The 25,282-nt window shown below is 39.1% G+C and overlaps 1 protein-coding gene across 1 annotated transcript; it reads left to right on the top strand.

Moving 5' to 3' along the window:
• The first annotated feature begins 1,020 nt into the window (after positions 1-1,020).
• LOC122031833 (nucleolin-like) lies at positions 1,021-5,464 on the top strand. The gene is made up of 3 exons (XM_042591010.1): positions 1,021-1,751; positions 4,543-4,789; positions 4,882-5,464. The coding sequence occupies exons 1-3, from the start codon at positions 1,446-1,448 to the stop codon at positions 5,268-5,270; spliced, it is 942 nt and encodes a 313-aa protein (XP_042446944.1). The 5' UTR covers positions 1,021-1,445; the 3' UTR covers positions 5,271-5,464.
• The last annotated feature ends 19,818 nt before the right edge of the window (positions 5,465-25,282 follow it).

The following is a 25,282-nucleotide window of genomic DNA, read 5'->3' as shown; positions in this document are numbered from 1 at the left end:
AAAGAGGGCAAACTGTTTCCCCTTTCCTCTGGCGCGAACACAGCATCATCCCTCTCCCACCCTGAATAATATTTCAAGTAGAGGTTGCAGAACCCAATAATTATAGTAGCCGTAGCGGCCATGGCTCCAGTGTTGACCGAGCTTAGCCTCCGTCGTAACTCCAGCACTTGCTCTGCGATCCAGAAACAGATTGTCCAACAACGGAAGCAGCAACAAACGATGCAAGAACTCCTCGCCTGCCTTGAAGAAGAACCTAAAAAGATGGAGGTTTCAAGCGTGAGCTAGCTTTCTGCATGCAGATTCTAAGCAATGGTACAGATCTTTTTGTTTTAATTATTTAAATCAGATTTGAAACTCAAAATATAGCATTTTCGCTGTGTCGTGAATCACAATTTCATACTATGCACAGTGCATTGAGAATCTTTCATTTGAAAGAAAAAACAAAGGATAGACGAGCTGATGGAGCTAGGTTGATGGTTTGACTAATATCAGGTGAAAATAACATAGGAACTAGGAAGAGCATGAGAAGGTCCACTCAGGCTCAAGCACGACAGGTGTCGATGCCCCCGCCGGTGCGGGTGCTGGGAGGCAGAAATGCTTACGACTACTACGCTGGCACGACGCATGCACCACGAGGAATCCTTTTATCTGCGCCACCGGCGGCAGCATCGCAGCACCAGGTTCAGTCGAACCCACTGTTGACCTCCCCAGGAGCTGAGGCCTGCAAGGGAGGAATGCGAGGAACAGCGAGGAGCGCTTGGGAAGAGTGGAGAAAGATGTGCAAGGGGAGGAGAAAGCGGCGACGGTGGGGGAAGAAGTCGGTGCCGCCGGCGGTCAAAACTGAGGGAGACGGCTCTGCAAAGGCAGATATGTTTTAATTTAAATAAAATGTCACCACGAATCAATTTTTAATAATAATAATAATAATTCTTTATAATTAAATTATAAATTATAAATCGTACAATTTATTTATGCAGTGAACTGGTCAAACAGTCTTGTCGAAATCAATAATTAGACGCAATCGCGGGACATGGCACGTTATCTGTTTACCCTGATCGATCGGTGCGCAGCTGCGCTCGTCGCTCGTCCCGCGGCCTCCTCGAATCGAAGCCCTAACATATTCGAGCTATCTCTTTGACAAATCTAGGATTTCCTACTGTGGATCTCTCTCCTGACCATTATCTTGTGAAATTTGTCGGATGATTTCTGTCGTCGGCAGCTTGCCCAAGTTACAATCTACCGATTTTTCTCCGATCGATTCCTCTTTTTGATCTTCCTGTATCAGCTTTTTCGTTTTTTCTTCAGATCGACAAATTTGTTTTATGCAAATTGATTCATTTATCTGTTTTGCGCGGAAATCGGATCACTCTCGATTCGCTGTTGAATCTGGAGCAATTTTTTAGATTTCGTCCTTTTCTAAAACCCTCGGCATTACTTAGGGAGATATGGTTGGAGGTGGAAGCAGGAAGGACGATGGATCCTTGAAGATTAGCAACACTAACGTTTTCGCCGCGCTCGAGACCCTCAAGAAGAAGAAGAAGTCGGACAAGAACTCGAAGAGCAAGGGGTCATCAAAGAGCCAGGCGAAGAAGCCGGAGCCGCAGGTGTTCTGGTCGCCTACACCGCTGACGTCGAAATCCTGGGCGGATGTTGATGACGACGATGATTACTTCGCCACCACAGCTCCGCCACTGCCTGTTTGGGGTTCGTCGCAGCAGCACCACAAGGAAGCTGAGCCTGCCTTCGAGGAAGTACGTATACTCCTAAACCGATACGGTTGTTTGTCTATATGGCTACCTGTTGGATTATACTGACAATGTTTTTGTTTTTCCTTCCCATTTGATGTTACTTCATAGACTTGGTTTCTATTATGTACCTACTCAAGTTCCATTTATGGTATATTATATTACATATTTAATATCGACTAATTGACCTTTAGCATTTCAACCAAAGAAAACTAGTTAACCACTAGCATTTCAGCCAAACAAAACTATTTACCACTAAAAAAAAAAGCTAGTTACCCACTAAGATTCTTTTGTATATTTCTAAACTACTAGCTATTATGGTTTTAATAATTATTAGTGTGAGTTCGTTAGATAATTGACTATCATGTTGGTTTGTCCAAAAAAATACTGATATAATTAATAGTTCCTTTCATCGTAAATTCGTGCAAGGCCTACTTCTCTAAGAATTGACAATCATTTAATTTATATCAACTTTTTTCTACTTTTCTGCTCTGGATTGTTATTGATATTGTTTACTTTTGATAATGTTTAATTAACTCTCTAAATTCTAAGTCATATAACTTATTTTCCTTTACTTTTTAAAGTTCTAATTTGTTTGGGTTTCTGAATCATGAATTATATGAAGAGGACTTAGAGCCTTTGTTTAGGAAATTTGTTGACCTACTCAATCTTTTTGGTTTTTTCTGGTTCTCTTAAGTGAGGCATGTGGGTTCACTTTCTCTTACACCATTAAATTGACCAATCAACTTATTTATCCAATACAAATGACCAATATTTGGATCAAGTAGATTCCTGAAAATGGTATTTGCTGACTAGGTTTAATCACGCCTTAATTACCAAGGGACGAAATCAATAAATGATTATTGATTATATTGCCACATCATTCTGGTCAACGTTATTGGACAAACATGTTTGAGAATGTTATATTCCTGACTGGTTGGAAAAAATTGGAAATTAGTTATACTTTTTTTTTCCTCTTTTTTTATAAGAAAAAATATTGTTACCTCTTAATTCTTCGACGTGTTACATTAACATCATACATGGTACTGGTATCTTTGCTTCATGAAGACATTTGTAAAACAAAGTCATACCTCTGTTTCTGTTTGACATTCTTGTGGAGAATATAATAGCACTTGTACAAAAAAATTGTATTTCTATATTATGAAACTATACCCTGAAATGTATGCAATCATAAAAAGGGTTGTAATATTCCTATATTTTAGCAAGTTAGTAATCCCAAACCCCCATACTTAATGGTTCACTGAAACTGTTCATAGCAGAATTGCTTTGATATTTGTTAAGACATTGCTATCTCTAGTCTGATTCTATTGATAGTTCTTATTTATAAAAAATAAGGTGCTTTATGAAGCATCAACTGTTTATTATGCATCTCTAATATCATTAGCAAGATAGATCATTCTCACCAATATCAACCACTGTGGCTGAATGGTTAATATCTAAATTTGAGACATTTGCCAAAAAGAATTTAAGTTTTTACTAGAAATATGTTCTATCTTGTGACTCCTCTTGAGCAACTTCTCCCATTACTTGTATAAGAATAGAACTAAAGGTATTGGTAATTCACTCCATAAGATGTTGGAAAACCTCATATAACGCTTTTACGAAAATGTTTGTCAAAGTTATTCCTTTAGCACTTCAAATTCTGCTGTACTTTAGGCTTGACCATATCTTGGGTATGCCTAGTACATCTAAATATGGCACTACCTGATTTTAATGGAACTTTCCTGTTCTCTTAGCTGAGGTTTCATTTCGAAAGGTGGTGTTGGGTGGTGAAGGGTTGCATTACTCTCTTACTGCCAATGTAAAACCATGTCAAAGACCTTTTGGAGTTTAAAGGTATGGCCTGTGGGTCAAAGAAAATTGTACTTACGCTATTTACTGAATATCTGGAGATTCTTTGATAGTATTAAGGATAGATCATACGTGGAGCTCAAGGATGGAAGAAGATCCATGTATCTGACATTTGGTTGTTGTTAACAATGATCCATGACTTCAACACAGCACACCAAGGTGCAGAATGGAGATGCATAGATGTGTGTCACCTTCAGTTGTTTGTCCATGTTTTTTTTGTCTGATTGTGTATGTTTCTATGGAGGCTTTTCATTCCACACATATTAGTAAATTGAAGATATAAATGCCAAATTTAAGTGACATAAGCAGACTAGTTTGTGCTTTAGTTTTTTTTACTAATGTTTATCATTCGAGTGACGCTTTGAACACCTTTTCTGACACCAGCAAGAGTTGTATGTTTTATACCCGAAATGAATCTCCACGTCTCAGTTTGTCTTGATTCATTGGGTTGAGTTAACTTTGCTAGGCTCTGTGTTTTGATTTTTGCATTGACCTTGAAAAGTGGAATCCTTTTAACTATGGATTCTTGGTGCTACATATTTTGTTGAATTGACTCATGCTTGCTGTGTGTATTTTCTTTTGCTCTGAGGCTGTAGCAGACCTTGGGTGTGTAGAAACTTATATTTGCCGATCTAATTTGTATTTGTAAAGGCAAATGGCATTTCGATTGTGGCAGTAAATTCCATGACCGTGTATTGGAAATTTTCAAAACAATAATTATGATTCCAAAATTTAGAGAGTGATTTGTCTGTTCTGGAAATTATTTTCAATAGCTAATATTGTGATTTGGTGACTCTTCTCTGGCTGATCTATTTATGATATTGTGATGCATGCCAGGTGGACTTTTCTTATTATTTGTGCTAGGCGTTATTTTCTCTTTGTTTATTTTGGATTATCATTGGATTATTGTGGTCATTTTGTTTAGGAAAGTGAAAGTGAAGATGATGATGTCGATCACGGTGATGAGGATGACGACGAGGAACATGAACATGAACCTGAGGTTACCGTTGAACATGCACCTATAATAGAGAAACCTACTGTTCCTGTTCCAGCACCTGGGCAACTCTCTAAGAGGGAACTTAAGAAAAAAGAAATGGCAGAACTTGATGCGCTTCTACACGAGCTAGGCATTTCAGGCAAAGAAACTAATGGCGCTCAAGACGAAACCGAAGGTAATACTTGAACTTTCAGATGATGAGATGTTCTAGTGTTTCTAATTTTTGGTAATACTTGATGCTTTATATTTTCCTTATCAATTTTCCAGGCAGCAAACAACTGCAGCAAAATGACGACGATGGAGAGAAAAAGGAACACACTGTTGCTTCTTCAGAAAGCAAAAACCCAAAGAAGAAGAAGCATAAAAAAGAAAAATCATCAAAAGAAGCCAAAGAGCAAGAGGAACAACAGCTTCCAGGTCTCGATACCAGTAATAAAGGCCCAGAAGAGGTGGTTGCTGCTGACCCTGGTGGTGATACATCTGGAGTTGATGTAGAGAGAATAAAGAAAATGGCATCAGTTAGGAAGAAAAAAACTGGTAAAGAGATGGATACGTCCGCAAAAGTTGCTGCTGTTGAGGCGGCTGCTCGAAGTGCAAGGCTTGCTGCTGTGAAAAAGAAAGAGAAGAGCCACTACAATCAACAGCCCGCACGCTGAGTTATGTCTCTTTCTTCTCCATGTCTTGTGCATTTGATGAACTCCACATGAACAATGGGGTAGCTGTAGATGATCCTATGAAGTTGCTGTTTATCTTCTTCCATGAACTTCAGAACATTCTGATTGTTTCCATGTGTTATACTTGTATTTCTGCTAAGGGAGCTTTGCGTACAAATAATGTTTTCATAGTTCAACGGGGTTGTTAATTGGAAAACGTAAGAGATTACCAGGTCAATCAGATTGAATTACTATTGAAATTACAAACTTGCACTATCTTTCAGAGATTTTGGTTGGAGCTCCTTTGGGGTTAGGGGCGGACCAGAAATTAAAGTTAGGGGTTTGAACTTAATGAGATGAGCTAGATTTTGGGTGCGGAAGGAATAAGGTTTTTAATGGACTAAGTAAAAGAATAATAAAATAAATAAATAAATAAATGGGACTGGACTAGAGCCAGGATAGCCCTAAAGCTTCTTGTGGAACTCATTCCAGAATTTGGGTCATCAATTTGTTTTTAAAATATTAATAATTTTACACTTATTATATAGAAATGCAAAAAAAGGTTTTTGAGAATAAAAATATAGAAGTTTTTGGGATGAACGAATTAAGTTTTTGAGTTTATAAGGAATATTTTGGACAAGAAAAAAAAATGAAGAAAAATAATTCGTGATGCGTTATTTAAGCAAACCCCAAAACATGCCAAGTTGATAGTGTTAAAGAAATTAAAAAATAATAATTTAATAAATTTTTGGTAAAAAATAATTTAAAGACTGCAATAGTTATTGAAAATTACAATAAGATTAATTATTATTAATCTCAAATGGATAAATAAATGAAATTGGCATTATACAACTTAGCCACACCAAAAAATCCACAGATGACCATGAAAAATTCTAGTTATATAGAGAAGTTGGGATAGACAACAAAGTCCCTTTAGTGATCATGAAAGTTCAATGCGGCCAATGAGATAGTGTCGATAGGCAAAGGAGAAATGGAGAAGATCATTAATGGACGAGTGCAAGGAGAGTATTAACAATGCATTCATCAATACTAAAATGGTCGTCTAATGCGCTATTGATCAAGAGGAGATGAGAGTATAGGTGGAAGAACAGAGGTTGGAGAGCGCATGCTGGATCTTAAGCAATGTCATTATCAGTATCCGGCAATCATGTCAGAGATATAGAGTAGTTTGAATTGAAATTACGAATCAAATCAGATTTATTTATTGAGTTGACATGAACTGATAATCTCAGGCTATCAAGTAGGAACGAAAAACTGTTAGGGATAACTGAGTTGGTTGAAAAATTGAGTTACCTTGTATGTGAGAGTGCAGACCTCCAAGTGCAAAATCTAAGTGTAAACTCCCGACTACCGAGTGCAGACTCCCAAATCCGAGTCCCGAGTGCAGAATCCCGACTACAGAGTCCGAATTGCAGACTCCCGACTCCCGATTCCCAAGTGCAAACTCCCGAGTGCAGATTCCCGACTCCTAAGTACAAACTTGCGAGTCCTGAGTGCAAACTTCCGATTGCAGAGTCCAAGTTGCAGAAAAGAAGATGTCGAGACCTGCTTTCAAGTAGTTTCCTTAAAACAGATTCATCCTCCTCCAACTATGCTTTAAGGTTATGATAAACGTCTGTTTCCTATGATACAATGGCAGAACCATATACATAACCAAACACTAATTGTTTGTAGCGAACTGAGAAAGTGCTCAATTTCTATCACCGACAACCCACTGAGTAGAAATGCACGACGGAGAGAAGATTTGGGAAAATGAAGGTGGAGGAAAATCTTTACTATTAGCTCTGTATCTCTTGCTCTGGTCACAACCTCCTTATATAGGAGCTTATACCTTTACAGTATCCAATGGTTGAATTAAAGTCATTTACTGATCATTAATCTGTCTAGCTCAAACAGCTAGAGGCTACATATTCTCCATTAATTATCGATTAATGCATCAGTTATATTTGAGCTATAGGCAAAAATATTCAAGTGACAAAACGTTGATTCATTCGCTTATGTAAATTTTGTCTCGATCGGTCTGACATTCGACACATATGAAGGTCGAGTCGCACATGAGTCAACTTGGTTCAGTGTAATCCAGGCCCTAGATTTACACATCTCATGTACACCCACACATGAGAAAGAGCATCTCTCCATACATTTGTTGACATCATCAATGTATGTGTAATAATAACGATAAGACTAGCATGTAGGTCAACTCGATGACTTGATCTCACAAGTCATGGATATAGAGATATCAAGTTGACACATGAGTATGCATTGGAGAATGTATACTGAATGACCCGCCATGAGAAAGTATCATGGATCGTTATATGAGTGTCATATACATTCTCATGTGGCTATTAGTATGACTACTAGTCCTTGGACCTGAAGTCACCATGGTTTCCTACATAAGGAGTTGCATACTTTGGCTTTGTCAAATGTCACCCGTAACTGGGTGGACTATAAAGGCGATTACTGGGTATGTAACAAATTATGTGGAAGGATGTGAGTGATGTAAATGGGATCTATCCCTCTTATATGACGGGAGTGACATCATTATTCTTGATAGAGTGAGACCACTAAGTGCATGGCCATGCCCAAAATGATTCAATATGAGATATTAAGCTCATTTGATTAGAGTGAGTCTACTTGGAGTTCAAGATTTAGATTGATTAGAGGATGACACGGTCTATGCATCACATTGATCAATCAAGATGTCAAGGATAGAAGGGCATTGTCATATATTGTGAAGAGTTACAATTAGTAGTCATAAGGTGATGTTGAATCTCAACATTCTTGTAATTTGGGTAGTAATGATGTGTTGCTAGATACCGCTCATTACTTATGCTTCTAAATGAGTTTAGGAACATTGTCAACGTTACAAGAACCTATAGAGTCACACACAAAGGGCAATTAGATGGAGATTCGGTTCATATGATGAACCAAGAGGATTAGATTCATGTGATGAACCAAATTGAATTAAGAGTAATCCAAATTAAATTAATTGAGTAAGACTCGATTGAGTTAAACTCAAGTGAGGCTAGACTTGAGTTAGACTCAAGTGAGGCTTAATGATGATATTCATTGAATTTTGAATTCAATGATAAATGGAATTCAATTTGAATTTTAGATTCAAATTTCGAATGAGTTTCAAATGACCATTTAATGAAGAATGAATATTCATTAAGGTTCATTAATGAGGCTCATTAATGGTGTTAATGAGCATTAAGTATTTTCATTAGATGAAAATACTTAAATCATTTTTTACTCTTATTTTCATAATCGATCATTATTATTCCTCCTTGCTTCTTCTTCTCTCCCTCTCCTCCTCCTTGGCTGAAACCCTCAAAGAGTGCTAGCACACTCTAAGTTTTCTTCTCCACCTAATTGTTCGTGTGAATACACATAGAGGGGTGTTCACTTGACACCCTTGAGATCCGGCATCTTCTTGGACGAGCGGGATAAGCGAAGGGCTTCGCATCAAAGGTATAAACTCCTAACACATGTAGATCTAAAGTAGATCTAGGATTAGAAAACACGTACATGAAAATTTAATATTCGTACGGATCCGGTGGCATGAGATTTCGGGCTTTCCGCAACGCAAAAAATGATTTTTGCGACCCGAAAGACCCAACAATCTTTATATCCATCTCATATATTTCCAGATTCTATAGAGTGGTGATAGCCAACAAAATATATATATATATATATATTTTTTATTGGAACTTAAATTGTATTTTCATGGGGATAAATTGCAATTGGCTGTGCTTTGAGAAAATCTATTTAGAATACTCATTTAAAGTGAGAGTTAATAAGGAAAATTAACCTAAGTTTCAATTACAAAACCTAAGTTTATGTTTTTGGTGTTGCCTCTTCTTTGAACACAAGCATCGTCGTCGTCGCACGCCAACTGGCTATGGGTTCCAGCACCTCTGCCTCCTTGTTGTTGGAGCATTACGGAGGAGACAATGACAACCACTCCTAAGACCTCGCCGTGAGCAACCGACTCCTGACGGATCTCTATTGCCACAACCATGCGCCATCTCTCGCAAGCGTCTACCACTACTAACGTCACCATATCGACTGTCGCAGCCTGTCGCCACTGATCTTCACGGCATCGCAAGTCCAGACCACCACCCTAAGACGTCGAAGAGAAGAGGCCATGAAACCGCCGACACTACCCGGCTCTCCTGCCTTATGGCGACTGCCCTTGCAGTTTCATTGCTCGTCGTCGCATGCTCCACCCCGGACCTCAACACCGCCAACGGGGAGGCTCCAACGTCGGGTACATTCGCGCTGCGTCCTTGCCCTCACGATCTCCATCATCCCCGGACACAAACTCGTGTCCCGTTGCCACCAGCGAACCCCTCAATTAGAATCCTCGATTAAGTACCCAACTGCAACAAGCTTCTACTGCTGGCGTCGTGCAACGTTGCTGTTATGGGCCACCAACTCTCACCTCTTGTCGTCGATCGTGTACCACAGCTAGCCGCCTGTCGTCGTGAGTTACTGTCGAGGAAGAAGATCAATTGTCGATGAATTCAGGTAAAATTTAATTAATGCAATTATATGTTGGATTAATTACAAATTGGTTGATTAATTAAAGTAACTGATTAATTAATTAAGGTTAATTAATTAATTGAGTTAATTTATTTAAAATAAGTAGCTAGTCTTTTGTGTTTAGATGATTAATTAAGACATTAATTTATCAAACTAGAAATTTATGGGATCATGCAGGAGTTAATTAACATGATAGCTCATCATACTAGTAATTGATTATTAGTTGACAGTTCGATTAACAAATTAGTTAACCAAAGAATAATTAACATATGAATTAATTGATAAGTTGATAAATCGATTTGACTTTATGTCTAGGATTACTCTAGTATTTTAAATGATAAGTATATCATTTATATATAGGCACATGATGATATAATCATTCTTTGTGATTTTCATATAGATAGATTATCATATTCATGGATCTTGAATCCACAATCTTTCATGACATTATTAAATTTTTCATGTCACTACTTTGGTGCATGTTTCAAGCTGTATGACTTCACCTATCTACAAACCTTATTTTTCTGTCCTAGTACAGAAAATCCTTTAGGTTGCTCCATGTAAATTTCCTCTTCTAAATCTTTATTTTAAAAGGTTATCTTTGTTGGTGCATTTCACACTAATGGTCTAACCTGGGTTTTGATAAATGACAAGTAAGTTAAGTTAGATTCCGTCGTGATCTAACCACTTGATTGAGTGTGCAGGAAATCCAGCTAGGTCGACGAGACGACCGAATAACTGGTACGAAATCCAGCAAGGTCGAAGAGCCGATCGGATAGTTGGTACGAAATCCAGCTAGGTCAACGGGCCGACCAGATAGCTGGTACGAAATCCAACTAGGTTGATGGGCTGACCGAATAGCTAATACGAAGTCCAGCTAGGTCAACAGGGCGACCGGATAGCTGGCACGAAATCCAGACAGGTCAATGAGTTGACTGGATGTCTGACAAACTGGTAAGTTAAGGTAAGTCACTGGAAGAGAGTGGCCAAGTGAGGGCGCGTCCTAGTTGAAGGGACAGTAGGCGTCGGTCCGTTTAGATCCATTTGAGATTCCTAAACTGAGACCTTGACTAGTTCCTGATCCTAGGAGGGCAGGAACTAATTATTACTCCGTATTATCATTAAAATTGTCCTAATACTTGTTTTGCAAGGTATTTTGGACTAACATTGTTTTGCAGAGCTAAGAGAAGAAAATTACCTTCGGATGAACAATGTCCGAAGACGCCTTCAAGCTTGATGGAAGGTGTTTTCGTACTATTAATAGAAGGTGCCTTCCATGGCTATGGAAGGCGTCTTCCGTGGGATAAAGTTGGTCGAAGTCATGGATAAGTATCGGATTGTTCGAGATCAAACTTGCCTCATTGGAAGCGCCTTCCATGGCCTTTATAAGACTATCCCGAGAAGGCATTCAACAACAACACACATACAAACTACTACGAGTCCATTTGAGGCTCCAACTACTCCGGACTCCTGCTACAATTCTACTACAAAGCTGCTGTGTCCGACGACTGCTCCGAGGACTTCCGATTGTGACCAACAAATTGACTTCGACACACGAGTGCCTTCACATAAATTCCTAAAGTGTCGGTAACGAGATTTCTATTTGTACTTAAATTCTACAAACGGAAAGTGTAGTCGGTTACACTTCTCCGAACTCTCTTTGTACTCGATTCCCTCTTCCGGAGGTACCGAAAGAGGCTTTTAGTGGATTACCCATCAATAGGTCCGCGGGACCTGGGTCTTGGAATAGGAGTCGTCGAAGACTCCGAACCAAGTAAAATCGCCTGCGTTTTCTGGTGATTGGATTTTCATTTTTTAAGTTTTTCGCTGCGTACTTTACTTTGATTTCAAAACACGGAAAGAATGAGTTTTTGAAAACCACGTGATCCACCCCCCCCCCCCCCCCCCCCCCCCCCCTCTCACGTGCATAATCGATCTAACAAGTGATATCAGAGCAGGTTATGCTCTGAATTGGTGCAACCACTAATCAAGCTGAGAGAATCATTTTTAGATTTTTTTTATTATTTTCGCATTCCATTTTAATCGTTTTAAATATATCTCAAACACTGCTAATCCAAGACCAAGTCTTGGTACTCCGTTTTAGTTTTTCTTCTACAGTTGTCAAATGGCACAACTTGAAGGGTACATCACCGTTCGTCCTCCCCTATTCAACGGTGATGACTTCCCGTACTAGAAGAAGCAGATGGAAGTACATCTGAAGATCGACTTTGACCAGTGGTTCAACATCACCAGAGGTTACAAGGCTCCAGTCAATAACACTAGAATCCCAATAGACCCTGAACATTGGAATCCGAAAATGAAGAAAAAAGCGCAGATCGACTTCAAGGCTCTCAACACAATTCAGTGTGGGCTAACAAAAGAAGAGTTGAACCACGTCAGTCCACATGAAAACACAAAGGAGCTTTGGGACAAGCTAATAGAACTACACTACGGAACCAACGACGCCAAGGTAACAAAGAGAGATTTATTTTTAAATAAATTATTTATTGTAAAAATGTAGGAAGGTGAGATTGCTAGTCAGCTGTACACGAGGATAAAGGACATCCTCAACTGACTCCACACAATCAACCACCAATTAGAGAACCGGGACCTAATAAGGTATGCCTTAAACGCATTTTCTCGAACTAGATGAATTATTCTATGAACTAGAACTGCACGAATAGACTAACATCAAATCCAAGAAAGGTCTTGCTCTTATTGCAGGATCATCAAAAGACAAGTCCAAATCCAACCCGGAACCTGAAGATGAATCTGACCCAGACTCAGATGATGAAGAACACCTGGTGAACTTGATAAGAAAAATGTTCACTGGAAGAAAGAAGAACTTCACCAGTAATGACTTGCAGAAGATCAACACCACCTCCAACTCTAATAATAAGAACGTGACCTGCTTCGGATGCAACAAGAAAGGGCATTACAAGACTGACTGCCCGAATCTAAAAAAGAAGAAGGTCCTCAAAGCGACGTAGGACGAATTGTCCAGAGATGAATCAAACGGCAGAGAATTGAAGCACTCCAATTACCTCGCACTGATGGTGCACGAACCTAAATTGGAAAGTGAATCGAAAGACAGGTCCGAACCTGAATCGAGCCACGAGTCTGCACTTGTTTTCGAAGGTTCCGATGAGATATATTTTAGCTTAAATAAAAAAAATTTTAAAATCATTGTATGCTTAAATAGGAAATTAACTGCTTATGAAAATCAAATAAATGAACTAACAAAAGAAAATAATAAACTTAATGAACAATTAGAATTGAACTCGACAACTGAACCAATTCAAACTGAAATCTCAACTCAAGATGCAAAATTTGAGGAGGATAATTTCAAATTGAAAAATGAAATAGTTAAACTAAAGGAATTACTTGAAAATTTCACATTTAAATCCAAGTACCTCGACATGATACTTGGATCACAACGAGTTGTGTACAACAAGTTCAAACTCAGATATAAGCCCAGCTCAACCAACAAATCCTTTATATCTTTAGTTAACTAAAATAAAAATAAAAATAAAGCTTAGGTTCTGAAAGTGTGTCTAACCATGCAAGTAAGACTCAATCAATATTACATACCTAAAAATAAAATTTATTATATAAATCATAATAAGCCATCTCCCTTAAACTCTAACGTTAAATCTTCAAAAATAAATACAAAACAAAAGAAAAACCTTAAGTTATTCAAACTAACTTAAACAAATACAATATAAACAAAATTATAATCAAGTATACTATAATTATAAAAGTAATCGACATAAACCCAAAACTTAAACTCAAAATGTTCAATAATTTAGGGGGAGACTCCAAATTAGTTGACACCTTGATACGGGCTCTCGTGTCTTACTACGGGAGTTTATCAAATTATAATTAAAGTTATCGAACCCCTCTACACTCGGGTAGTATAGAGATAACTCGGATCGTCTCCCAATGAATGTTACGATAAGAGATAAACTTAGGATCGTATGTTAGTGCATAAGGTTTTTGATATGAAACTGGGGGTTTGGGTTTTAATTGTAAAGCTAACAAATGAAAAGCGAAGCAAGTAGGAAACTAATTTAATGCTAGAATGAAATCTAACTAAGTGCCAACAATTAATCCACAACGCATTGTCACTCTACGTTATGGTTTAACCATCAACACAATTAAACTAAGGAAAGAAATAACAAAGCATTAAATGAAATCTAATCTAGTAAATGAAAGGCAATGCAAGTAAAGGAAAGCTAACCTAATCTAAATTACAATTGCATTAGAATTACAGAAAACATAAAGTGAACAAATAACGAACTAAGCATAGAATGAAACCTAGAGTATGTACGAAACCTAAGCTAATCTATCCTAATTACATTCAATCAAAGGACAACTATCACTAACATTTAACCAAACAAAGCATTGAAATAAATTAAGGAACTAAAATGCATTAATAAAGCTATCAAAGTGTTTAGGGCATTACATCGAACAACTTGTGAGCAACATTCAACTTAAGCCTAATCTAGATGATCTAGAACATGAGAACTTGAATTTAATTACAATCAACAATCAAGAACTCATTCAAAACATAAAAACTAAAGAAGCAATCACAATCAAAGAAATAGACCAATCTTGGTGACAAAGAAGTTGCTGTTGGATGCTTGAAGGGTTGATCGGAACTATAGAGGAACTCGAATGAAGAAGAATGGGAAGTAGCGTGAATTAAGAATGCGGATCTTATCAGAAATCGGAACTTGGTCTGCCCAGATCTAGTCTGGATGAAGGAAGTGGCAGCATCTTCGGTCGTGACGAGCAGGTTGGCATCGGTGCATGGGCGTCGGGTCCGATCATGCGAAGAAGAGATGGAGAGGAGATGACCGGCTGACGACGGTGGAGTGAAGGTGGACAATCGACCCCTTTGGTGGAGTGATGGCGAAGGAGGAAGAAGTGGCGTTTCGACCTTCGGAGCGTGAGAAGCCGAGCAAAGCAGAAGATGCGTGCTTTATGGATTTTATTTCCCCATATCTGATCCAACAATCCTGATCAATTTAGATCTGATAAAGTGGTTGAGATCAAATCTAAATGAATGGTCGAGATCAACTGGAACCCATTTAATGGTCAGGATGGCTAGATCAAGATGAGCGACTCAAATCATGCCAAATCTACACAGATAGACCAGAATCAACCAGATCTTGATGAACGGCTAGAATTAATCAGATCTGAATCATTCATTTATTTTGCTTCCTCAATCCCTAAAAAATAAAAATGCACAATTATAAATAGAAATCCATAAAAATAGGAAGAATTATAACAAACCCCATAATATGAATCCAACTCAATAAACATGACAAGAATCAACAATTAATCATATGAAAGAATTAAAACATGAACATTAACGGCAGAAATAATGCATCAAAATGCCAGTTATCAAACTCCTCCACACTTATTCTTGCACGTCTCGGGCAAGTGAAATAAAACTATGAAGCAACCAAAAGTTCATCTCCCTATCAATTCCTTAGCAATACTCTGAAAACAGTAAAGGAAAGTTACTTAGGATGACCAAGTTTTAAGAATCAAGGTATTCATGGTTCCAATTCTCACATAAGTCAACAAGCATGGTAATTTTAATCAACTTAAATAGACTAAGCATGATAAAGCCTCACAAGGTGAATATATGCACTTATGCTCATATAAATAATAGACATGAAAGTGGAGAGCTCTCTAAAGCAACTCATGACATTGCACTACCATATGTTTGCTTATTTTCTACTTCTCCACTACTGTAAACATAAGTACACATAAATCAATAGGACTTATCATGAATAATAATGAAACCACACATGTAAACAATAGGACAAGTAGGATAGACAACAAAGGAATTCAAAGAGAATATGAGAGCATTGGGGTAATCAACATGAAGAATACAATCAAATACTATACTCAAAAACTCATTCAAACATCCAACATTCAACTCTCCTTGAACATTCTCAATGCGATATACATCAACCACTATTAACATCTCCAAAATACATGTATATATTAACAACTTAACTCATGAGAATCTCTCAATAATAATGACAAATGAGTATACATCAATCTTTTCATGGAGATGTTCCTTATTCATCATTAACAAAACAACAAATGCTTGGGAAATTTTTTTTCCCTCTTTTTTTATTCTTTTTCAACTTTTTTTTCTTCTTTGTTTTTTTTATTTTTTTTTTGTGAGTACATAGAGAGATTTTCTTTCGATAAACATTCGTCCATACAAATTTGCCTCCCCCCACGTTTAAACTTGTTTGTCTCGGATAATATAAATAATCATTTAAAACTTATAACAATAGGGAGCTAAAAGTAAATCAATAAAGATGTGATAAAGAAAATATAACTCATCATACAATCACCCAATGCTCTCATCACATGACTAAGGAAAGAATGAATCGATAAAGATATGATAGTGAAAATATAATGACAATGAAAAGATATGACAAGGGAGGTATAATGAAACATGGAAGCAATAAATGGAATGTTTACTAGTAATAACAACAAAGTTTTGTTGAGGAACAACTAAGAGATCAACAAGAAAATTTGCCTTTATCATATTCATGCAAGCTTATGTTACTGTAATTTCAAAAAGAATCAAAGCAAGTTCTAGAGTGTCAAGTATCACAAGTGCTATCATACACAAGAGGATTAAGGATAAGCATGGCAACAACCTCACCAGGTGAATAACAAAATATCATGCATAATTTAACAAGATAGAGTCCATCACCATAACAAATGACTACATGCAATTAATGTACCCAACTATACCAAGGAAACCAAAACTTGATAGTCCAACTTAACTATTTTTATGATTCTCAAAGCATTATAAAGGGATATGTAGGGAGATATGACTCAAAATCAAGCAAGGTATAAACAAGACCAAAGAAAATGCAAATTAAGAAAGTAAAATATGAAAGCAAAGTATAGAAGCAAACAAACATGCAAGTATAAAGATAAAGGAAAGCAAGAAAAGGAAAAGAAAGGAACGAACTCCCCTTTATTCCTGGCGGCTGAAGATGATTCAGAAGTAGAAGCCATGTCGGTAGTAGGGTGGTACGAGTAGAGGTGAGGACCTTCTTTATGTGATCAGTGTAATGAAGCATCCCTCCCACACTTTGAACTCCCATCAATGACACTCCCAAGTGGTTGGAGACGGTTTAGGTGCAGAATCCACTTTGGAAGTGGAATTACCTGAGTTGGGGTCAACACTTCTCCTACCACCACTTGCTTTTTAAAAATTCTTCCGGGAGGTCGAAGACGGTTCAAATGGAGCAACCAATTTGGAAGCCTACGACGACCTACAAAGTCAAAGAAAGAGAGCACCTCCCACACGCAAGTGGAGTAAGAAACAGATGAAATAATACCAGTCCCTACAAAGCATGTATCGAAAAATACATCACATCCAATAAAATCAATAATAGATACCTAAATGAAATTTTCTAAAAGATCACAAAACTTACTAACCTTGAAATGCTGAAAGATACCTGAAGGTTTAAGAAGAGTGGATGTGACTTCCTCTTTAGGTTCTGGCTCTAGTGATTTTGTTACCAAAGGAAGTGATTCTTGGGGCTCTGCTTCTACAGCACCAATCCCTACACTCTAATCATCAGGTGGTCGTGCAATAAAACTAGGTGATTCTTGGGGCATTGCTTCCACCATGCAAGTCCCTACACTTTCCTCATCAATAGATGTGTAATCAAGCTCAGTTGGCTCCTCAACATCACCAACAACACCTGCATCAACAATATCTACAACAATAATATCATCATAGTTAGGATCAACTACAACTATATCATCACAACACATAAAATCAGAGGAGTCATGTAGAGCTTTAGGATTAGGATCAAGGTTGTCACAAGCTCTATAATCCATCTCCTCACTAGATAGTTGTGTTTGTCGCTAGCTGATGGATGTTGCAATTTGATCTAGATACATCTGGCAATTCTGTAGTGATGCTTCATTTCTTTGTTGAGACTGGATATATGCCTCTTATTGTTGCTGCATTTGCTGCATTAACTCCTTCAGATCTTGAAATCCTGATTGACTAGGGGCATGAACTTCTTCAGTGAACCCTTGAAATGTTCCCCAAGGTACTGGATCAATCTGTTGGACCAAATGTGACCATGTGGGCATAAAATCATCATGAAATCCTTGTGGCCTCTGATATGATAGAAAAGATTAATCCAATTATTATTGCTCATTCCCATACATGAAATTTTTATGGTCCATCCAGTCTGAATTGTAACACTGAGGATGATCAATAGTCTGTTGATGTGTATTCCCATACAGCTCAGGAATGATTGATTGAAAGTATCCATGCTGTTCTAGAATCTGGAGTTGAAAGTACTGAGTCAAATAATTGCCCCAGTCATGACTATAGGTACTAGGAGCTAGATCATATGCCTCTTGATATTGATGTTGAAAATACTGGAGTTCCATAGGAAATCTAGCAGTCTTTTGAATGAGATGACATATAGCAACTAGATGCGATGGACTGCCACAATTAGTGCATATGTGTCTCACTTGTCCAGTATCCAAATTATGATATTCATTGAAACCCCCCATATTGCTAAGAATAAAGATTCATGTTGAACTGAAAGAATTATCTTGGTCTTACACTAAAACACTAACAGACAAGATTAGAAACATAGGAGTATATGATATCAAATACATTGATATATGAACATTAAAACTGTAAAATACGGTACCAATTAATAATTAAATAATAAGGTTATTTAAGGGATAACCTTAAGAGAATTTTTAGGAATTTTTAGAAATTTCCTGGGATTTTATCGAAGCTCGTATGCAACGTTTTAAAGGGATCAATTAATGGACTGCGAGAAAGCCTGTTTGGAATACCTATTTAGTTAGGAGTTGATTGAGAAAAGAACTTAGGCCTTAATTAAACAAACCTAAGTCTAAAGCTATTTATTTTAATCCTCCTCGTGCCCTGGCCAACACCACCGCCCGAACTCCCCTCCCGATTCCTCCTTGCTCCGACGTCGGTTCTTCTCCCGAGCCCTCACCTCGCAACGCCGCCCTCTCCATCCTTGGCCCTCAGCACGGGATCACGCCGGCGTTACTCATCTCGGCGTCGGCCGAGTCTTCTTCTCTCCTCCTCGCGCGCAAGCACCATAGCCGTCGTTGGTATCCTCTTGTCGAGCTTCACCCTAACGGTTTCGGTAGGTGGATCTTCCCTTGTAGGTATGAGATAGGGTTTTCATTAGGTAGACTAGAATAAGGGTTTGGATGTTCTCCTATTCGGCGCTAGAAATTTCTGATCATTTTTTTCTATGCTTTGCTCCGAATTTATCTTGTTTCTTCATAAAGGATTTGTTTCAGATCTTGTTGAATAGATTGGGGATTCGATTCAATGTCATTCTTGCTACTCTATGTTGTGTTCGGATGTTAGAACAGGTTGAAGCATATTGAGAGTTGATTTGGTGTTATTTGTTTTCCTATTTTCCATAAACTAGCTGTGGTTGCGGGGATAGATTTAGGGGGTAGGTAGCAAGAACCCAATGTGGGTTTGCTTTATGTGATGACTGTAGTTGGTTTGAATAGATTGAAGATGGTGAACTTTTGTTTACATGTTCTTGCTTATTGTAATAATTTCGGATCTGGACGAAGTTAAGGTTGTGTTTAAAATGGTTTTTCATTGTGCTTTTGGTTGGGATCTGTGGAGATTTAGGTTCTCCAAGCTATCTATAATATTGTGGGCATAATAAAAAGGTTGATCGTATTAGGACTAGGCGATGATCGTGTTCCGAATGGGGCTAGCATAATTGGTTTAGAGATTGGTTTAGTTACTTGATTCATATGAGAGTAACTAAATAATATCGATTGATGCAGGACTCTGATTTGGGGTGAGCAGTACGACGTGGATTTTATTCTGATATGATCAACAAGTAAAGGCGGGTACTTCTTGCTTTATTTTTTTAGTTATTTGAACTTAGTGCATGAGTTAATTTGGATAAGAACTGTTTTACCTTGACTCCACTCATAATTTTTTCCTGTGCTTGATACTTCCACTCAAAACCTTCGAGACATTCATTTTTGTATCCATACAGTCTCTTGTTGCTATCAATGATATTTAGCAGATACTAGATATCAATCTTGTATGTTTTGTTTGTTGTTTACTTATGTACTGTATAGAGCATGCTGGCTTCATGTAGTATACCTTATATATGATTTTTTTTTTCTTATGTTTATATGATAACTGATGCATTGTACGCATCATGTCATTGCATGCATGCAGGCGACCACTTCTTCCTTGTGGGGGAGTGAGCCGTCGGGCCGCGCCGCACACTCGGCTACTCATGGGTAGTGGTAGCTAGAGGAGATGTCGCTTGTCCTGTCGTACCGCACTCGGCCACTCTTGGGTAGTGGTAGCTGGAGTTGTGAGTAGCAGGGATTCCCCCTTCGCTTGGTAGCTAGATAGCTACTTAGCACCTGTCCATCCGGTCACTCGAGAGGAGTGGCGGCTTTTGGGTGGTACAGTTGTCATCGATCTGGCCTCTCGACCATACAAGGGTCATGGACCAGAGAGGTGGGCGGGATGACCATCCGTACATACGTTGTTATTGTTATACCTGCTGTTATTGTTGCTTATCTATGTTTACTGCTATTAGCTTATGTTGTTGTTGCTAGTTTATACTGCTGTTGTTTCTTATGCTGATAGGCTTATAGCAGTACTGTAGCGGGCTTATGCCACCTCTGACCTTCTATTGTTAGCCTAGGATATGACTTCAGGTATGGACATTTATGTTGACACCATGGTAGTATCTGCTAGCTTTTCCTTATGAGACTGTATTTCTTTTGGCATTCTCTATTTGTTTATATATGTTCATACACTATCTTTCCTTACCCGCTGAGTTCCAATACTCACCACCCCACAAATGATTTTTCTTTGCCCAGGTAACAGGTAGATGAGTCATGGATGCTTGGAGGGATGTCGGCTGCCAGTCCTAGGTCCCGCGTTACATCGGTTTTATTTCTACTTTACTTGTATTTTTAATATACAGCAATTTTGGTATTCTATGAATTGGTCTGTGTTTGGAATTTGATTCATAGTGTTTTGTTTTCGTGCTCTTGTAGTTGTGTAAGCTTAATTGGCTAGTAAATTTTGGTTGTGGATTGTGTAAGCTTAATATATTCCAGCCAAATGTGGTTGATGTATATTTTGTATGTAGAAATGTTTCAGATTGTCACCCGAACAGGGGAGATGTTGTCAAAATTTCTTCGGGCAGAGACTCCTCTAGGGGCGTGACAATTTTATGATATCAGAGCCTGTTTCAATTTATGGGATTTTGGTGTTTTGGGATTTCGACCTTGTTTCGATTTATGGTTTTTCAAGTTAATTTTGTGTTTTGGGTTTTACGTTTTTGAGATTTCGATTTTGGTTTCAATTCCTTGATGTGACTTTCGAGTTTTGGGACCAGGCAGTGGCGGAACCTCTCCAAGTTATAGGATGTAAGTTTTATAAGCATAATTATATGTATTGATAGTATTTATTAGTTGTTTATAGCAGGTATGAGACACGGTCGATCAGCTGCTAGTTATCACCGTGGTCCGGGACGACCACAGAAACAACCTAATGAGACAGAGGCACCGGAAGAGGTTGTTCAGGAAGCGGATTCCTCCAAGGATCCTACTAACGTCGAGACTATTAGCCGAGGGCAAACCCATCAAACTCCTAGTAGAGATCAAGGACGTCAGCCGGGGATTCCTCCTATGGTACCACCGGTGCTGGATCCGGGATTCCAGCCGCAGAGGACCCCTTCTGCGATACCGACTGTAGTACCAGCACCTACCACTACTGGGTGGGTGATGGATTGAGCTCGTATACTATTGTTGGCGAGGTCGGTGAAGGACAGATTTACTCTATTCTAGGGAGGTGCGGATCCTTGGGTGGCTCGTAGTTGGTTATAGAATCTGGAGGGCACATTCGGGTACATGAATTGTACGGATGAGGAGAAAGTGGAACTGGCGGCATATCATCTCAGGGATCAAGCCATTACTTGGTGGGACATGCAGAAGATGATTTTTGGGGAGCAGCACGTCACTTGGCCGATGTTTCGATATGCTTTCGAGAGGCAGTATTTTCCTGCTACATTTTGTCTAGCTTGACGCCAGGAATTTCTGAACCTCAAGCAGGGCGACCGTTCCGTGATGGAGTACAACGCAGAATTTAGTAGACTGGCTGAATTTTATCCTCATCTGGTGGTTCAGGATTATGATCGGATGCAGCAGTTTACTCAGGGCCTTGCGACATATATATGGATCAGGATGTCACGATTTCCAGGCAGTTCATATCGAGAGGTACTGGATCGGGCATTATTCATTGAGATGACTCAACAGCAAGTGACTCAGGAGAAAAGTAATGATAAGCAGTTGTCACGAACGAGAGAGAATAAGGGTCAAGACTTGCAGGCTACTTCTGGAGGATCTTCTCAGCCTCAGAAATCAAGGCGAACAACGGATGGGTCTTCTTATTCCCCTCAGCGAGACCGGAAGAGTGACATTAGTGAAACTAGGTGTTTTCAGTGTGGCTCGAAAAGTCATCTCAAACCCAATTGTCCATTGGATCACTCTATATGCTTTTATTGTAAGCTTCCAGGCCATGGTAGTCTAGATTGTGCCCTGAAGGCTCAGTTGGAGACGACTAAAGGTACCACCCATCCACGTCAGCAGAAAGAACCACAGAGGACACAGAATGCTTCACGTCAGTCGCAACCGCTGGCCCCCCAGGGAAAGGTATGTCATATCCAGAGTCAGGAGTATCCAGTCATGCCCGCGGCCACACAGTTCTCTACAACAGCATCTTTCCATCAGGCGTACCCTATACAACAAAACCTTTCTCCTCCATCTCAGCCTTACTCAGCAATTCAGCCACACCTTCAGTACCAGCATCAGCAGTTAATTGTCACACCTCCAGTTCCACCTCAGACTGTTCCAGCAATGCCACCACTGCGCCCAGATGTGGGACATGCTTATGCAGGCACACGGGAAGAGGCGCAGCGGGCCGAGGAATCAGTTTTCCGGGATAAGATCTCAGTTTATATCTTTATTACACACTTATTGATACATACGGGTAATTCTTACATAGTTATATCTATAGTATTGTGGAGTAGAATTAGTAGACTACCTGTGCACCGAACGCATGGGTTAGTAGTATCGTTACCATTTAGAAGGTACTCGCATGTACCGGGATTTGAAACGATTTTACTGTGGGGGTAGCGGAAGCATGGTGAGCTCATAACCCATAGAGTCGTCTCTTACGGTTGGAGGTTTGATCATGATAATTGGATGGGACGGTATATGAGTATGTAATTGGGTTGTGATCCTTGGATGAGGATTCCTGAGTTGAGCAGTAAATTTGGGGATCAAATTTTTATTAGTGGGGGAGAATGTAAAATACAGTACCAATTAATAATTAAATAATAAGGTTATTTGAGGGATAACCTTAAGGGAATTTTTAGAAATTTTCTGGGATTTTATCGGAGCTCGTATAACACGTTTTAAAGGGATCAATTGATGGGCTGCGAGAAAGCCTGTTTGGAATACCTATTTTAGTTAGGAGTTGATTGAGAAAAGAACTTAGGCCTTAATTAAACAAACCTAAGTCTAAAGCTGTTTATTTTAATCCTCCTCGTGCCCTAGCCAACACCGCCGCCCGAACTCCCCTCCCGATTCCTCCTTGCTCCGACGTCGATTCTTCTCCCGAGCCCTCACCTCGCAACGCCGCCCTCTCCATCCTTGGCCCTCAGCATGGGATCATGCCGGCGTTACTCATCTCGGCGTCGGCCGAGTCTTCTTCTCCTCCTCGCGCGCAAGAACCATAGCCGTCGCCAGTCTCCTCTTGTCGAGCTTCACCCTAACGGTTCCGGTAGGTGGATCTTCCCTTGTAGGTATGAGATAGGGTTTTCATTAGGTAGACAAGAATAAGGGTTTGGATGTTCTCCTATTCGGCGCTAGAAATTTCTGATCATTTTTTTCTATGCTTTTCTCCGAATTTATCTTGTTTCTTCATAAAGGATTTGTTTCAGATCTTGTTGAATAGATTGGGGATTCGATTCAATCTCATTTTTGCTACTCTATGTTGTGTTCGGATGTTAGAACAGGTTGAAGCATATTGAGAGTTGATTTGGTGTTATTTGTTTTCCTATTTTCCATAAGCTAGCTGTGATTGCGGGGATAGATTTAGGGGGTAGGTAGCAAGAACCCAATGTGGGTTTGCTTTAAGTGATGACTGCAGTTGGTTTGAATAGATTGAAGATGGTGAACTTTTGTTTATGTGTTCTTGCTTATTGTAATAATTTCGGATCTGGACGAAGTTAAGGTTGTGTTTAAAATGGTTTTTCATTGTGCTTTTGGTTGGGCTCTGTGGAGATTAAGGTTCTCCAAGCTATCTATAATATTGTGGGCATAATAAAAAGGTTGATCGTATTAGGACTAGGCGATGATCGTGTTCCGAATGGGGCTAGCCTAATTGGTTTAGAGATTGGTTTAGTTACTTGATTCATATGAGAGTAACTAAATAATATCGATTGATGCAGGACTCTGATTTGGGGTGAGCAGTACGACGTGGATTTTATTCTGATATGATCAACAAGTAAAGGCGGGTACTTCTTGCTTTGTTTTTTTAGTTCTTTGAACTAGTGCATGAGTTAATTTGGATAAGAACTGCTTTACCTTGACTCCACTCATAATTTTTTCCTGTGCTTGATACTTCCACTCAAAACCTTCGAGACATTCGTTTTTGTATCCATACAGTCTCTTGTTGCTATCAATGATATTTAGCAGATACTAGATACCAATCTTGTATGTTTTGTTTGTTGTTTACTTATGTACCGTATGGAGCATACTAGCTTCATGTAGTATACCTTATATATGATTTTTGCTTATGTTTATATGATGACTGATGCATTGTACGCATCATGTCATTGCATGCATGCAGGCAACCACTTCTTCCTTGTGGGGGAGTGAGCCGTCGGGCCGCGCCGCACACTCAATCACTCATGGGTAGTGGTAGCTGGAGGAGATGCCGCTTGTCCTGTCGTGCCACACTCGGCCACTCTTGGATAGTGGTAGCTGGAGTTGAGAGTAGCAGGGACCCCCCCCCCCTTTCGCTTGCTAGCTAGATAGCTACTTAGCACCTGTCCATCCTGTCACTCGAGAGGAGTGGCGTGTTTTGGATGGTACAGTTGTCATCGATCTGGCCTTTCGACCATACAGGGGTCATGGACCAGAGAGGTGGGCGGGATGACCATCCGTACATACGTTGTTATTGTTATACCTGCTGTTATTGTTGCTTATCTATATTTGCTGCTATTAGCTTATGTTGTTGTTGCTAGTTTATACTGTTGTTGTTTCTTATGCTGATATGCTTATAGCAGTACTGTAGCGGGCTTGTGCCACCTCTG

This window comes from Zingiber officinale, chromosome 11A (genome assembly GCF_018446385.1).
Source record: "Zingiber officinale cultivar Zhangliang chromosome 11A, Zo_v1.1, whole genome shotgun sequence".
In the NCBI taxonomy this organism is placed as follows: Eukaryota; Viridiplantae; Streptophyta; class Magnoliopsida; order Zingiberales; family Zingiberaceae; genus Zingiber; species Zingiber officinale.
The sequence above is the reverse complement of the archived record's forward strand: the minus strand, read 5'-3'. Positions and strand labels throughout refer to the sequence as shown.

What these genes read in the sequence shown, in the direction of transcription:
- LOC122031833 (XM_042591010.1), top strand. Translation starts at nt 1,446, where the DNA reads ATGGTTGGAGGTGGAAGCAGGAAGGACGATGGATCCTTGAAGATTAGC. An exon ending in CTGAGCCTGCCTTCGAGGAA is followed by an intron (nt 1,752 to 4,542) that starts GTACGTATACTC and finishes CATTTTGTTTAG; the next exon opens with GAAAGTGAAAGTGAAGATGA. An exon ending in CGCTCAAGACGAAACCGAAG is followed by an intron (nt 4,790 to 4,881) that starts GTAATACTTGAA and finishes TCAATTTTCCAG; the next exon opens with GCAGCAAACAACTGCAGCAA.